The sequence below is a fragment of the Cetorhinus maximus genome, chromosome 11, assembly GCF_964194155.1.
Source record: "Cetorhinus maximus chromosome 11, sCetMax3.hap1.1, whole genome shotgun sequence".
Lineage (NCBI taxonomy): Eukaryota > Metazoa > Chordata > Chondrichthyes > Lamniformes > Cetorhinidae > Cetorhinus > Cetorhinus maximus.
This window is the reverse complement of record NC_135889.1, coordinates 91,813,767-91,830,811: the sequence shown is the minus strand read 5'-3', so window position 1 is coordinate 91,830,811 and position 17,045 is coordinate 91,813,767. Positions and strand designations below refer to the sequence as shown.

The 17,045-nt window shown below is 42.7% G+C and overlaps 1 protein-coding gene across 31 annotated transcripts in view; it reads right to left on the bottom strand.

Annotated features, from left to right (window-relative positions):
• The window catches only part of r3hdm1 (R3H domain containing 1), a 137,710-nt gene that overhangs the window by 36,786 nt on the left and 83,879 nt on the right, over positions 1-17,045 (bottom strand). For 29 of the 31 annotated variants that reach the window (XR_013577987.1, XR_013577988.1, XM_078552433.1 and 26 more), the window contains one exon: positions 12,981-13,084. Coding sequence is in view for 27 of the 31 variants with exons in the window: in XM_078552433.1 (XP_078408559.1) it covers positions 12,981-13,084 (104 nt within the window). In the remaining 4 variants the exon portion in view is untranslated. Of the gene's footprint in view, positions 1-1,343; positions 1,436-12,980; positions 13,085-17,045 lie in introns of all 31 variants that reach the window. The other 2 variants (XR_013577990.1, XR_013577989.1) reach the window with 1 other exon arrangement.

The following is a 17,045-nucleotide window of genomic DNA, read 5'->3' as shown; positions in this document are numbered from 1 at the left end:
AGTTGATTTCAAACTTCTAAAGGTAGCCATGATCTTGAAACAAACTGGACTTCAAAAACATTTTGCTTACCATCCTATCAGGAAGATGGTCACCAGTTGGTCACTAGACAACTGACAAGCATCAGTATGAACCCTTGCGAGGCAAGCAGCAGGTACCAGGAATTCCAAAAATCATACTGAGCAGCATACTAACCATGGAGAGCTACTGAGGTTTAGTTGCATAAATATTTGTAGAAATCTGCAGCAATAGCAACTTTTGTTGTTGACAATTGTAATAATGTAATTTGTCAGATGATTACACCTGTAATTGATAGTATGTTACAAGGCATCCCAAAACGGAAACAATTATCTGTGTAAATAGTGGACAAATATTTCCCACCATTTCTACAATGTTGTAATAGTTTAGACTATGCTTACACTTTAACAACAGCCACGATTACACTAAATATTACAATCTCAATAAGAAATTAATAGTCTGGGGTTGGTTCATGCTCTAAGAGCCTTGGTGGATGAAGTGCTACAGTTCTCAATAGGGCCTCTCAGGTAACAAAGGGAAAATGATCAAATCTTCATCATTAGCCCGCCATCCTGACCAGAAGTGATACCTCTCAGTTGAGTAGCCTACTAAAGTTTACTGGCTCAGTCACAGGTGAAGAATGGCCACTGGAGTACGGGATTATTACAAGTATACCACAACCAAAATGTTATGCTTATCAGGAAAGAGAAGACTGAGGGATGACCTGAAATAAGTTTTTAAAATTACAAAAGCGTTTGATAGGCTAGAAATAGAGAAGATATTTTCAATTTTATGGCAGACCAAAACAAGGGCCTTTAAAACAGTCATTTATAAGTCCAATGGAGAAATTATGGGAAACTTCCTTCACCCAAAGAATGTGGAACTCACTACAAGGAGTAGTTGAGGCAAGCAGATGCATTTAAGGTGAAACTAGATAAATACACAAGGGAGAAAGGAAGAAGGTTATACTGGGAGGGTCAGATGAAGAAGGGTGTAAGCAGCCTTTTACGGAGCATAAAAACCAGCGCGGACCAGGTCGGCCGAACGCCCTGTATCTGTGATGCACATTCTATGTAACTGGCACCCATGAAGCACATTCCAGCCTTTCAGGAAAACGAAAGAGGAGAATCAATGGATGAGGGATAAAAAGAAGTGTATAAAATATATAAATAGCAATTTAAATAGTTCTACTCTTTTCTATTTAATTCACTGAACTTGTCAGTTGGCTTGAATCAAAACTCTTTTTTGGCTGAGTCTATTTGCAAAATTGAACACAGAAATTTTGCTAAACAATTACTCATACACCAGATTTTAATTGATTTCCTACCTTGTAGAGTTTTCATTCTTTGAATGATCTGCATCCTCCAGACACCATGGGAGTAAAGCCTAGCTTGAGTGGTTCTGTGGAAAATCACCTGCCTAGCATGCACACAAAAAACGTTGTCATGATGTTGCAGATAGGCAATGCTGCAGTTGGTCTCCTACTCCCACTGTATACAGCCACAGGACCTGGTTGCTTCACCTGTACTGAATGCAATTGATTGCAAAGCCCATCTTTTTTCTCCTTCTCTTCCAATAAGCCTTGTTCCAATCAATCTGAGCTGATGGGGCAAGTTAAATGGTTCCTTTTGCATTACTTGGTTGTGGAGGTTAAGTCTGCCTCCTTGTGGAAATGGCATGGCCGTTCATTAAATAGGCTGCAGCATGAATGAAATTGCTTACAGAATCAAATCCTTTGCGCAAGGTACTCTGTTACTCTTTAGTTGGTCTGGCTGAAATTAGGCAATTCAGTATTGCTGATCAGTGCTTCCTCCTTGGCAGGATCAATCGTGTTTTATCTTTGGTTTAAGTAGTACATCTATACAGATTGAAGAAGTGCTCATTGCACTCACTGGAGCTGGAGAATTCCTGATGCCAAACAGTGTTCTATTTGGCAATAGTGCATGCCCAGAAATGTCTGACTTAGAGAGGCCAGATACTTTAACATTGGTGGTTCCCATCTTAGAATGGCCACCTTTTTTGCCATTTTAGATTTAGTTCTCATATTTGGCACAGATGTTCTTTCACTGGTTAATTGGGACAATCGAAAAATAATGATACAGCAGCTTTTGACATGTTCTGATAACAAATATCTAATGCATTGATTATGGCCATCAGCAGCTGTTGATGGGCAACAACAATAACTCGCATTTATACAATGCCTTTAACAGAGGATGACATCCCAAGGCGCTTTACAGGAACGTACTCTGACAAAATATGATACTGAGCCAAAGAGGGCTTGGCTAAATAAGTAAATTTGAAAGATCTGGCAAAAGGAGTAAGATGCAGAAACAGGACCTAGACAAATGAAGGCACAGTTTTAAAAGAGAACAGGGATGCACAAGAGGCCAGAGTTGAAAGAGTGTGGAGTTCTAGAAGGTTTGTAGGGCTGGGGGAAGTTGCAGAGATAAGAAAGCGGTGGGGGGGGCGGGGGGGAGGCATGGAGGGATTTGAAAGCAACAATGAGAATTTTTAAATTGAGGCATTGATGCACTGGAAGCAAATGTAGGTCAATGAGTACAGGGATTATGGCTGACCTGTACGTGGCGTAGGTGAGCAGGCAGATAACAGCTTGGGATGAGCTTAAGTTTATGGAGGGTGGAATAGGGGAGGAGGGTGAGAAGAGCATCGGAGGTAATAAAAGCATTGATAAGGATTTCAGAACCAGGTAAGCTGAGGGAGAGGTGAAAATGGGAAATATTATGGGGGTGCAATGAGGTGGTCTTGGTGATAGAGAAGATATGGGGGTCACAAGCTCAGATTAAGGTCAAGGAGAATGTTGAAACAGTTTATTTCAGCCTGAGGGAGTAGTCAGAGAAGGGATAGAATTGGTGGTGAGGGAATAGAATTTGTTGTTGGGGGTCAAAGATAATGGAGGAATGTGTAATTGGAGAAAATTGCAGTTCATCCAGAAGTGAATATCAGACAAGCATTCTGACAACACATGCAGTGGAGGATTTGACAAGATGGTGAGGTAGAGCTGGGTGTTGTCAGTATACACATGATGCTAAATGTCATGTCTCTGGCTGATGTCACCAAGGACCAACATAGAGATGAGAAATAAGATGGGACCAATGATAAACCCTTGAGGGACTTTGGAAGTGATGTTGTGGGGACAAGAAGAACAGTTATTGCAGAAAATTCTCTGGCTATGAGTGGATAGGTTAAGAATGGCAACAAGGTGAGTACAGTATCACTTAGATGGACAAAGGAGGAAAAGCTTTGGGAGAGGATTGTGTGGTCAACCATGTCAAAAGCTGCAGAGAGGGAGAGAGAGATGCAGAAGAATAGTGTATCATAGTTACGGGGAATGTCATTAAGGTCATTTTGATGTTGTGGCATATAAACTGTGGGAATAAAATCAAGAGATCAGGAGGTGGATATCATAGACAAGGTGAACTTGTTGAAGGAATGGGAGGAGTCAATAGAGGCAGATGGTCCATATCCAGAAGCTCCGTGCATTAATAGGAAATGATGTGGAAAAGGGCAAGGGAGAGGGTTTTAAGAAATGGCTTGTGGTGGAGAAAAGAAGCAATGAGTTTTATTTGTTTTCTAGGATGTTCCTGGGGGAAGGCAAGGAGACATGACTGAAGGGCCCAGAGGATAAAAAGGCCCAGAAGGAAGAGAGATATAGTGGGCTACGATCAGAAGCAACAGCCAAAATGGGCACAGGAGAAAGTAAACAGACTTGGAAAAAATTCAGACAGACATGTCATAGTTTTATGCAATGAATAAGGAAGAGGCAATGGACTGAATTTTCCTAATCCCATAAAAATTGGGTTGGGGAAAACTAGAAACTTTCACGTCAGCACGGCTCCCCAGCAGAATCCTGCCTCCGAGCAATCTTGCTGGAGGCGGGGTCTGACTGGCAACAGCTATCCGCCTTGTAGCAGCAGGTGGTTAATTATGCTCACTTCAGTCCCCACTTGGGGTCAAATTGATGACAACAGACAGGAAACCCCTGCCCCTGCTGAGTGACACTCAGCGAGGCCTCCTTGAAATCCCACTTTTAGAGCCCTGGGTGCCAAAGGCCTGCAGCTGTGACAGTGGGCCATCCTGTGGAGTGGTACCCCTCCACCTGATGGCTTGCAGCTGTGGCCACACTTCTAGTTCTTCAGAGGGTCCCTCCATCTTGAGGGCCCTTTTATTGGGCCTGCTGGAGGCAACTTCTTAAATGGCCACTTCTGGGAACATTGTGACCGACGTCTGCCACAGCCACTTCCAGGCTCCCAACCTGGAATTGAGCCCAATGTTGGGAGTTTCCAAGGTTAAATTGGGATGAAGTACATTTCGCTCAGCATTCAAAGCTTTTTGCAAAGATTAGTGTAGACATAGTGTCAATGGAGAAGCGAGGGCACAATCTCTATTCTGAGCTCTGTTTGTCTTTGGTTTGTTGGTTTAAGTTCTGTATGCTTTATAAATTTCTTTAAAATAGCTGTATAGAGAAAATAGGGTTGGTCAAGGTTTGTTGCCACATGTCCTGAATACAGTATCACTCAGCACACTAAAGGCCTGTGAAACAATTAAAGAATTCTTATGTTATTTGTTTGTCCTACTGGGGATGAGCGTTTTTGTTGATGTCCATAATGGACTGTTTGTTGGCCAACAAAAACTGATACCAATGCTTAATTTTCCAGGAAAATCTTTGAAAAAGCAGCAGACTAGCATATTGGCAATAAAGTACAAAGTTTTATAACTGCAAAGACCACCTCGTATAAACTAACGTTAAAGAGAAACTGGAATCTTACTCAACTCCTCAATTAAAAAGGTGCAATTGAAGCAACAGAGAACACACCTTTTTAGTTGTGGGAAAATAAACTGGTTCAGTGGTGGAAGTGTTATGGCTTTATACGACACAGGAGTAGAAGACTGCACCTGGCATCATCTCCAATCTCATCCCAACTTTCTTTTCACTGCATGCTAAGTGTGTGGTGTTCCCAGGACTAATGTTATGCTTTATTCACAGTTTGGCAAACTATTAATGATGAACTATTCTTTCTAAAACATCAAAAACTTATACAGATTAACTGAAGTGTGACTGAGGATACTTGAAAGTGTTGATTGCGACCTCTCCAAGAAAATGCACTGTATAGCCAAGAACAGTAGGACAAACAGGAACAAAAGCAACAAAATAGGACAGGATTTAAATTGCACTTTGCTTGAGCCCAGGAAATTCTTAAAAGATGCTTCAGTGAATTACAAAGTGCAAGCCAGATCAATGAAAGAGCCAAAAGGATTGACTTCACCTGTGTTTCTAATAGTTTATGACCGGAAAGTGAAAAACAAGTGGCTTCATATCTGCCAGGTAGACCAAAGAGAGTAAGAGAAGTCTTTGGTAAGATTTGGACAAGTGCCTTTAAAAGTGCAATGTTAACAGCAGAAGCACAAACCTTGTGTTCCTGTCAAACTCAACAGTACATCAAGGCCCAAAAAGTGTCTTTGTGATTTACTTGTAAAAGCCAGGTCAGGTCTGTAAGTGTGTTTTATTCTATTTTTTAAATGAGTTTGTGAAATAGAGAAAATCCTTTTGGATAGCTTCGATGTTCAGATATAACAAGGTGTGACTTAACACTTAAATTAATTAGAGAAAAGTTAGAGACGAAGATAGATTGAGGATCAAACTACACAACGGTAGAGGCTCAGGTAAAGGTTATCAGAATAATAAGTGAATAAAAGCTTAGAGAACTCAGTTCAGAGAGAGAGACAATGTGGCATTGACTGTCAATTTCATTATTTAAGTTCTCAAGAACTACAATGTAATCATACATAATCATCTTGGTACGAATAAGAAAAGACAGCACCTGATAACAATAAACAACTGGAACAGTGTAAGAGATGATTCTACCCAGCATGCAAGCACTGCAAGGAGGGTGCAAGCGCCTTTACTAATGTCTTGAACTTAAATATGGAAACCATCTGATAAACTTATACACCTATAAGAGGCTACATGCAGTGTAATCTTAAAACTGCTGTTCTGAAACCGAGTTACCTATGTTACACTAAACCGAATTCAGTTAAGGATGGACAGCTGCAATGCTGACTGTATTACAGCATCTGAAGTTCAATTTAGCCACTGTGGTACTGCTGTAGTTTTGAAACCAAGCTGCTGAACTATTAATGGTGATTATTCTGATAACCACACTAGCTTTGCTTGTTTACAGTTTGGAAACATTGTTAGAGATACAGATTTGTATCACCATTCCTTGCATGACCACTGGCAAGAGATAAATGTTGCAGTTTGTTCACATAGTTGCAGTTTTTTTTTTATTTAGTTGGTGACTGGGTGAACTTCATTAATATAATGAAGTGTATATATCTAACTGATCTCCCATAGAACTGTATACTGGGAGCTAAGATCAAGTGCAATTTTCAGGTGAAAAGGTAGGCAGGATGGAGGGCTGTTGGTGGTGGTAGGGAGGAGAAGTTTGTAGCAAGGCACACAGAAGTAATTCAGTTCCCATGTGAAAGTCATACATCTGTCCTTTTTTTATATTACCACAATAAAGTTATAAATTTGAATGTGTTACATTTATAACGTAACTGCCCAGGAAAGCCTGTAATTACACTTTTTTGCCAGTGGAGATTATAAAAGATCATAAGAAATAGGAGTAGGCTATTCTGCCAATCAAGCTTGCTATGTCGTTCAATAAGATCAAGATCTGATTGTGGCCTTAACACCACTTTTGCTGCCTGTTCCCTTTAACCTCGAACTACTGTGTCGATCCCCTTATTTTTAACTATGCCCCTTAGTTCTAGATTCCCCCACGAGAGGAAACATCTTCCAGGCATCTACCCCGTCAAGCCCCCTTATAATCTTATGAGACCACCTCTCATTCTTCTAAACTCCAATGAGTATAAGCCCAACTTGCTCAACCTTTCCTCATATGACAACCCCTTCATCTCAGGATTTAGCCTACTGAACCTTCTCTGAACTGCTTCCAACAAAAATATATCCTTCCTTAAGTAATGAGACCAAAACTGTACACAGTACTCCAGTTGTCACCAATGCCCTCTACAGTTGTAGCAGGGTTTCCCCACTTTTATGTCAACCTGCTTGCAATAAAGGCCAACATCCCATTTGCTTTCATAATTACTTGAGGCACCTGCATGCTAACTTTTTGTGATTCATGTACAAGAACACCCAGGTCCCTCTATAAAGCAGCATTCTGCAGTCTCTCTCTATTTAAATAATATTCTACATTTCTATTCTTCCTGCGAAAATGGACAACCTCACACTTTCCTGCATCATACTTCATCTGCTAAATTCTGCCTATTCAACTAACCTATATTCCTTTGCAGGCCCTTTGTACCATGCTCAAAATTTGCTTTCCTGCCCATCTTTACATCATCAGCAAATCTGGCCACTATACAGTCTTACAATATAGTCTGTCCCTTCATCTGAATCATTAATATAGGTCGTAAATAGTTGAGGCACCAGCATTAATCTCTGCGATGCTCCACTAATTACTGTTTGCGGATTTGAAAATGACCAAATTATCCTGATTAAAACAAAAAGCTAAAAGCTACTGCGGATGCTGGAAATCCAAAACAAAATAAAAACAGAATTACCTGGAAAAACTCAGCAAGTCTGGCAGCATCGGTGGAGAAGAAATCAGTCAACGTTTCGAGCCCTCATGGCCCTTCAGCAGAACTGAAGCATAGTTTCAACAAGGGAGAAATATAAATTGGTTTAAGGTGGGTGGGGGGGAAGAGACACATTGAGGGTGTGGTGTGAGCAGATAATCAAAAGATGTCAGAGACAAAAGGGTCAAAGAGGTGTTGAAGGTGGTGGTCTTTGTCTGAGAAAAGTGCTAATTAAGAATGCAAGACAGGATATTCAAAGTACAGCTCTAGTGGGGGTGGGGTGGAAAGACTAAAGGTTTTAGTTTTAGATTTAAAAATAATGGAAATAGGTGGGGAAAGAAGAATCTATATAAATTATTGAAAAAAAAGGCGGGTGGGGGGGGGAAAAGAAACGGGGTGGGGATGGGGGGAGGGGGAGTTTAAGATCTAAAGTTGTTGAATTCAATATTCAGCCCAGAAGGCTGTAAAGTGCCTAGTCGGAAGATGAGGTGCTGTTCCTCCAGTTTGCGTTGGGCTTCACTGGAACAATGCAGCAAGCCAAGGACAGACATGTGGGCAAGAGAACAGGGTGGAGTGTTAAAATGGCAAGCGACAGGGAGGTTTGGGTCTTTCTTGCGGACAGACCGCAGGTGTTCCGCAAAACGGTCGCCCAGTTTGCGTTTGGTCTCTCCAATGTAGAGGAGACCGCATTGGGAGCAACGAATGCAGTAGACTAAGTTAGGGGAAATGCAAGTGAAATGCTGCTTCACTTGAAAGGAGTGTTTGGGCCCTTGGACGGTGAGGAGAGAGGAAGTGAAGGGGCAGGTGTTGCATCTTCTGCGTGGGCATGGGGAGGTGCCATAAGTGGGGGTTGAGGAGTAGGGGGTGATGGAGGAGTGGACCAGGGTGTCCCGGAGGGAACGATCCCTACGGAATGCCGTCAAGGGGGGTGAAGGGAAGATGTGTTTGGTGGTGGCATCATGCTGGAGTTGGTGGAAATGGCGGAGGATGATCCTTTGAATGCGGAGGCTGGTGGGGTGATAAGTGAGGACAAGGGGGACCCTATCATGTTTCTGGGAAGGAGGAGAAGGCGTGAGGGAGGATGCGCGGGATATGGGCCGGACACGGTTGAGGGCCCTGTCAACGACTGTGGATGGAAAACCTCGGTTAAGGAAGAAGGAGGACATGTCAGAGGAGCTGTTTTTGAAGGTAGCGTCATCAGAACAGATGCGACGGAGGCGAAGGAACTGAGAGAATGGGACGGAGTCTTTACAGGAAGCGGGGTGTGAGGAGCTGTAGTCGAGGTAGCTGTGGGAGTCGGTAGGCTTGTAATGGATATTGGTGGACAGTCTATCATCAGAAATTGAGACAGAGAGGTCAAGGAAGGGAAGAGAAGTGTCAGAGATGGACCATGTGAAGATGATGGAGGGGTGGAGATTGGAAGCAAAATTAATAAATTTTTCCAGGTCCCGACGAGAGCATGAAGCAGCACCGAAGTAATCATCGATGTACCGGAGAAAGAGTTGTGGGAGGGGGCCGGAGTAGGACTGGAACAAGGAATGTTCCACATACCCCATAAAGAGACAGGCATAGCTGGGGCCCATGCGGGTACCCATAGCCACACCTTTTATTTGGAGGAAGTGAGAGGAGTTAAAGGAGAAATTGTTCAGTGTGAGAACAAGTTCAGCCAGACGGAGGAGAGTAGTGGTGGATGGGGATTGTTGGGGCCTCTCTATCTCGGACGGCCCGCTTCTATCTCCTACCCAAAATCCACAAACAGAACTGTCCTGGCAGACCGATCGTGTCAGCCTGTTCCTGCCCCACGGAACTCATTTCTCGTTATCTTGACTCCCTTCTCTCTCCCCTTGTCCAGTCCCTTCCCACCTACATCCGTGATTCCTCTGACACCTTACGTCACATCAACAATTTCCAGTTCCCTGGCCCCAACCGCTTCCTCTTCACCATGGATGTCCAATCCCTCTACACCTCCATCCCCCACCAGGATGGTCTGAGGGCCCTTAGCTTCTTCCTTGAACAGAGGCCCCAACAATCCCCATCCACCACTACTCTCCTCCGTCTGGCTGAACTTGTTCTCACACTGAACAATTTCTCCTTTAACTCCTCTCACTTCCTCCAAATAAAAGGTGTGGCTATGGGTACCCGCATGGGCCCCAGCTATGCCTGTCTCTTTATGGGGTATGTGGAACATTCCTTGTTCCAGTCCTACTCCGGCCCCCTCCCACAACTCTTTCTCCGGTACATCGATGATTACTTCGGTGCTGCTTCATGCTCTCGTCGGGACCTGGAAAAATTTATTAATTTTGCTTCCAATCTCCACCCCTCCATCATCTTCACATGGTCCATCTCTGACACTTCTCTTCCCTTCCTTGACCTCTCTGTCTCAATTTCTGATGATAGACTGTCCACCAATATCCATTACAAGCCTACCGACTCCCACAGCTACCTCGACTACAGCTCCTCACACCCCGCTTCCTGTAAAGACTCCATCCCATTCTCTCAGTTCCTTCGCCTCCGTCGCATCTGTTCTGATGACGCTACCTTCAAAAACAGCTCCTCTGACATGTCCTCCTTCTTCCTTAACCGAGGTTTTCCATCCACAGTCGTTGACAGGGCCCTCAACCGTGTCCGGCCCATATCCCGCGCATCCTCCCTCACGCCTTCTCCTCCTTCCCAGAAACATGATAGGGTCCCCCTTGTCCTCACTTATCACCCCACCAGCCTCCGCATTCAAAGGATCATCCTCCGCCATTTCCACCAACTCCAGCATGATGCCACCACCAAACACATCTTCCCTTCACCCCCCTTGACGGCATTCCGTAGGGATCGTTCCCTCCGGGACACCCTGGTCCACTCCTCCATCACCCCCTACTCCTCAACCCCCACTTATGGCACCTCCCCATGCCCACGCAGAAGATGCAACACCTGCCCCTTCACTTCCTCTCTCCTCACCGTCCAAGGGCCCAAACACTCCTTTCAAGTGAAGCAGCATTTCACTTGCATTTCCCCTAACTTAGTCTACTGCATTCGTTGCTCCCAATGCGGTCTCCTCTACATTGGAGAGACCAAACGCAAACTGGGCGACCGTTTTGCGGAACACCTGCGGTCTGTCCGCAAGAAAGACCCAAACCTCCCTGTCGCTTGCCATTTTAACACTCCACCCTGTTCTCTTGCCCACATGTCTGTCCTTGGCTTGCTGCATTGTTCCAGTGAAGCCCAACGCAAACTGGAGGAACAGCACCTCATCTTCCGACTAGGCACTTTACAGCCTTCTGGGCTGAATATTGAATTCAACAACTTTAGATCTTAAACTCCCCCTCCCCCCATCCCCACCCCGTTTCTTTTCCCCCCCCCACCCGCCTTTTTTTTCAATAATTTATATAGATTCTTCTTTCCCCACCTATTTCCATTATTTTTAAATCTAAAACTAAAACCTTTAGTCTTTCCACCCCACCCCCACTAGAGCTGTACTTTGAATATCCTGTCTTGCATTCTTAATTAGCACTTTTCTCAGACAAAGACCACCACCTTCAACACCTCTTTGACCCTTTTGTCTCTGACATCTTTTGATTATCTGCTCACACCACACCCTCAATGTGTCTCTTCCCCCCCACCCACCTTAAACCAATTTATATTTCTCCCTTGTTGAAACTATGCTTCAGTTCTGCTGAAGGGCCATGAGGGCTCGAAACGTTGACTGATTTCTTCTCCACCGATGCTGCCAGACTTGCTGAGTTTTTCCAGGTAATTCTGTTTTTAAATTATCCTGATTTCCTGTTTCCTGTTACTTAGCCAATCCTCTATCCATGATAATGTATCACTCCCAACATGATCTTGTGAGGTAACCTTTTATGTGGTACCTTATTGAATGCCTTTTGGAAATCCAAATACACTAGATCTACTAGTTCCCATTTGTCCACTCCGCTTATTACATCCTCAAAGAACTCTAATAAATTTGTCACACATTACTTCCTTTTCACAAAACCACGTTGACTGCCTGATTGTCTTATATGACCATGTTGACTTTGCCCGATTGAATGTATTATGCATTTGAAAAAACAAAACACACACAGACACAGCATATAAAGAAAAGGTGAATTCTGAAATATTCTATACATTCTATAGGCATAGTACATTTTCTAGTTAATTGCCCTTGTCTTGTAATTTTAGCAGGGGCTAGGAGCTCGAGTCCAAGACAGGCATTCATCATTCTTATATGATTTAAGTTCATAAGAAATACCAAAAGGAGTTGGCCATTCAGCTCCTTGAGCCCGCTCCGCCATTAACTGAGATCATGACAGATCTTCTACTTCAACACCATTTTCCTGTACTATTCCCACACCCCTTGGTGTTTTTAATAGGTAGAAATCTATAGATTTCAGTCTTGAACATACTCAACAACTGAACCCCCATAGCCCTCGACACAGAATTCCAACAATTCACCACCCTCAGTGAAGAAATTCCTCCTCATCTCAGTCCTAAACGGCCTGCCCCTTATTCTGAGGCTATCCCCCGGGTTCTAGACCTTGCAGGCAAGGGAAACATCCTTCCTGCAACTACCCTGCCAAGACCTGTAAGAATTTTGTATGTTTGAATGAGATCACCTCTTATTCTTCTAAATGCCAAAGACTAAAGGCCCAGTCTATTTAATCTTTCCTCATAGGACAATCGCTCCATCCCAGGAATTAATTTAGTGAACCTTCGCTGCACTCCCTCTATGGCAAGAATATCTTTCCTTAGGTAGGGAAAGCAAAACTGCACACAATACTTCAGGTGCGGTCTCTATATAACTGCAGTAAGACATTCTTAGTCTTATGCTTAAATCCTCTTGTAATAAAGGCCATCATACCATTTGCCTTCTAAATTGCTTGTGGTACCTACAAATCTACAGGTTAGCATTCAGTGACTCATGAACTACTTCACCCAAGTCCCTTTGAAGTTCAACACTTCCCAGCCTCTCACCACTTAAGAAATACTCTGCATTTCTGTTTTTTCTACCGAAGTGGATAACCTCATTTCACCATTGTATCCACATTGTATTCCACCTGCCAAATTTTTACCCACTGGCTTAAACTCTCCAATCTCCTTGAAGCGACTTTGCATCCTCCACACAACTCACACTTCACCTAATTTTTATGTCATCTGCAAATTTGGAAATATTACATTTAATCCCCAAATCCAAATCATTGATATAGATTGTGAATAGTTTGGGGCCCAAGCATTGATCCTTGCAGTACCCCACTAGTCGCATTTAAATGAAAATTCTGTGAAAACGTTCAATACTACTGGATTTAATTTACCAAACAAAGCAGCATAATTTGAGATACAAAGTTCATTTGCTCACCTGCACACTGCTGGCTTGGTAGCTGTTGAGAGTTGCATGGGGAAGATGGCCGAGGAAACTGCATCTGGTCCGTTCCTGGAGGCTGCAGATAACCTACTGATGAACTTTGGAAAGAGACAACGCTTATTATGTGTCAAAACTATCTGGATCCGGGTCAGACAAGTCCACTCTGTGCTATTACAAAAGCAAATTAATCTTTTTTTGTTACACTCTGCTGGTCTTTTAATGTCCAATTTAATCTTTTACCATTCCTACCAGCTGCAATCTATTCTAACAGGAATAAAATGAAATATTCAGACAGACAGCATCTTGAAGCTAGAATTGTAGCCAACAAGACATGCCAATAGAGGTCTTGGGATTGACATAGCTGTGAAAAGCAGCTGGGATAAAGTGAAAATAAGAGGCATCAAAACAACACAGCAACAGAAATGTGTAGGGACTTGTTGCTAAGAACTTAGTTGAATACAAACTTGGTGATGCTAACAGGCAATCCCAAAGTATGGCATTACATTGCAAATCTAAACGTTTATACAAATAGCAACATGAAAGTGATTCTATCCATTATACAAACAATCAGAAATCATACTAGTGAAATCATCTCACTGCACTTGGAAAGATTTGTCAAACTAACTCGGCAGGGGTGTGGGAACCAAGAGAAAATATTAGAGAGGAATACCAGGGTGCACAAAATAATGGGAGGGATAGATAGCACTAGTATAGAGAATAGCAAATTAATAGGTGAAGTTGGGGTGAGGGTGAAAGTCACGAAATCTGAATCAGGTTTACTATGCATGTATGTGAATGCATGCAGTATAGTAAATAAGACTTTGGAGTTGCAGGTGCAGATTACCATGTGGAAATATGATGCTGTGGCGATAACAGAGACCTGGCTCAAGGAAGGGCAGAACTGATGTTAAATATTCCTGGATGCAAGGTGTTCAGAAAAGATAGGAAAGGAAGGAAAGGAGGAGGGGCGGTGGTATTGGTTAAGGAGAGAAGTGCAGTGCTGGAGAAAGAGGATGTCCCAGAGGGTTCAAGGACAGAATCAATTTGGTTCGAGCTAAGGAACAAAAAGGGTACAATTACATTGCTTGGTGTAGTCTACAGATCGCCAACTAGTGAGAAGGATGTAGAACAATTCTGCAGTGAAATTGCAGAGATGCAAGCATTATAGAGTAGTTATAATAGGTGATTTTAACTACCTGAATGTAGACTGGGACAGTCGCAGTGTAAAGGGTGCAGAAAGGCAAAAGTTCCTAGATTGTGTTCAGCCAAATTTTCTACTGCAGTATGTGTCCAATCCAAGAGAAGGCACACTGTTGGACCTGCTTCTTGGAAATGAGGTGGGCTAGTAGATCAAGTGTCTTAGGAGGCAGTGATCATTGTATTGTACGTTTTAGAATGATGATAGAAAAGGACGATAGGGAATCCAAAGTAAGAATAATTAACTAGACGAGAGCCGACTTCAATGGGGCAAGAAAGGAGCTGGCCAGTAGGCTGGAATGAAAGATTGATGGGAAAAACTGGAGCTGAACAATGGGCTACCTTCAAAAAAGAATTGGTTCGGGTAGTCAAGGTATATTCCATCAAAAGGGAAAGGTAGGGTAAAAAAATCCAGAGTGCCCTGGTTGAAAAAAGGAGATAGAAATTAAAATAAAGAAGAAAAAGTGTGCTTAAGACAGGTGTAAGGTAGAAAATACAATTGAGAACCAAGAGAAATATAGAAGGTTGAGGGGGGAGGTGAAAATGCGTATTAGAGAAGCGAAGAACGATTATGAGAAAAGACTGGCAGCCAACATAAAGGGGAATCCCAAAGTCTTCTATAGGCATATAAATAGTAAAAGGGAAGTATAAGGAGGAGCAGGGCCGATTAGGTACCTAAAAGGGAATTTACACATGGACGAAGGAGCTATAGCTGAGATATTAGATGAATACTTTTCATCTGTCTTTACCAAGGAGGTAGATGTTACCCAGGCCATGGTGACAGATGAAGAAGCTGTCACTCGAAGGGCTTAAAATTGATAAGGAGGAAGTGTTGAATAGACTGTTGGTACTTAAAGTTGACAAAGCACCAGGACCGGACAAAATGCATCCAAGAATATTGGAGGAAGTGTGACTAAAAATTGCAGGGGCACTGGCCATAATTTTTCAGTCTTCCCTAGACTCAGGGGAGGTGCCAGAGGACTGGAGAATTGCAAACACGACGCCCTTGTTCGAAAAAGGTTGTAAGGATAAGCCCAGTAATTATAAACCAGTCAGTTCAACTGCAGTGGCGGGCAAGATTCTAGAAACAATTATTCTGGATAGAATTAGTAGTCACATGGAAAAATACGGGTTGATAAGGAAAAGGCAGCATGGATTTCTAAAGGAGAAATCGTGGTTAACTAACTTGGAGTTTTTTTTGAAGAGGTAACAGAAAAGGTCGATGAGGGTATTGCTGTTGATGTGGTGTACATGGATTTTCAAAAGGCATTTGATACAGTGCCACGGAACAGACTTGTGAGAAAAGTTATTGCTCATAGGATAAAAGGGACAGTAGCAATGTGGATACAAAATTGGCTGAAAAATAGGAAGCAGAGAATAATGGTCAATGGATATTTTTTGGGCTGGAGGAAGGTTTGTAGTGAGGTTCCCCAGGGGTTGGTATTGGGACCCTTGCTTTTCCTGATATATGTTAATGATTTAGATCTTGGTGTGCAGGGGAAAATTTCAAAGTCTGCAGATGATGCAAAGCTCGGGAGTGTTATAAACTGCGAGGAGGACAGTATAGAACTTCAGAAGGACACAGGCAAGCTGGTGGAGTGCGCAGATAGGTAGCAGATGAAGTTCAATTCCGAGAAGTGTGAGGTGATGCATTTTGATAGGAAAAACATGGACAGACAATATAAAATAAGGGGTGAAATTTTGAAGGGGGTGTAGGAGCAGAAAGACCTAGGTGTATATGTGCATAGATTATTGAAGGTGGCAGGACAGGTGGACAGAGCAGTTAATAAAGCATATAGTAATCCTGGGCTTTATTAATAGGGGCACAGAGTACAAGAGCAAGGAGGTTATGCTGAATTTATACAAGACACTTGTTAGACCTCAGCTGGAGTATTCTGTACAGTTCTGGGTGGCACATTATAGGAAGGGATGTGAACACGTTAGAGAGAGTGCAGAAGAGGTTTACAAGAATGGTTCCAGGGATGAGAAACTTCAGTTACGAAGATAGATTGGAAAGGTTGGGACTGTTCTCCTTGGAGAGAAAGAGGCTGAGAGAAGATTTGATAGAGATGTTCAAGCTCGTAAGGGGGCTGGACAGAGTAGGTAGGGAGAAGCTGTTACTGCTTGTAAAGGCATCAAGAACGAGAGGGCAGATGTCTAAGTGATTTGCAAAAGAAGCAAATGTGACGTGAGAAAAAAAAGTCTTCACATGACAAGTAGTTTGGGTCTGCATTGCCTGAAAGTGTGGTGGTGGCAGGTTCAATCGAGGAATTAAGGAGGGCATTAGATGATTATCTCAACAGAGGGTACGGGGAAAAGGCAGGGCAATAGCACTAGGTCATAATGCTCATTTGGAGAGCCGATGCAGACATGATGGGCCAAATGGCTTCCTTCTGTGCCATTGAAATACTGTGACTCTGCGAAGTAAGGATGTGGGACTTAAGGAGTTCTAATAGGAAGTTTTAATAACAGTGATTTAAAGTTCAGAAACACCTTGCTCAAAATCAACTTTCAATCTATGGAAAAACATGAGGGACAAAATAAGGCATTATCCAAGTTCTGATAAGTTGGAACACATTTTTTTCTCCTTTTTCCCCATTTTATCTGTAATTGGAAGAAATAGCAGCAACTTGGACTCACACTGGAAGGTCCTTTCTCCACCTATCAACAGGCTTGAAATAATCACTGGCACATAAACCCTTAGAAAATTATAATGAAAGCAGTGGAACCAGTAGGTATAATACTTAAATTTGGTACTCATGCATTCAATGGAGAGGTTATCAATCCAAATTCTAAATAGATTTTGCACAAGTTAATCAGCTGCGTATTTTAATATATGAATGAATCCTTGTGAAAGCAAAC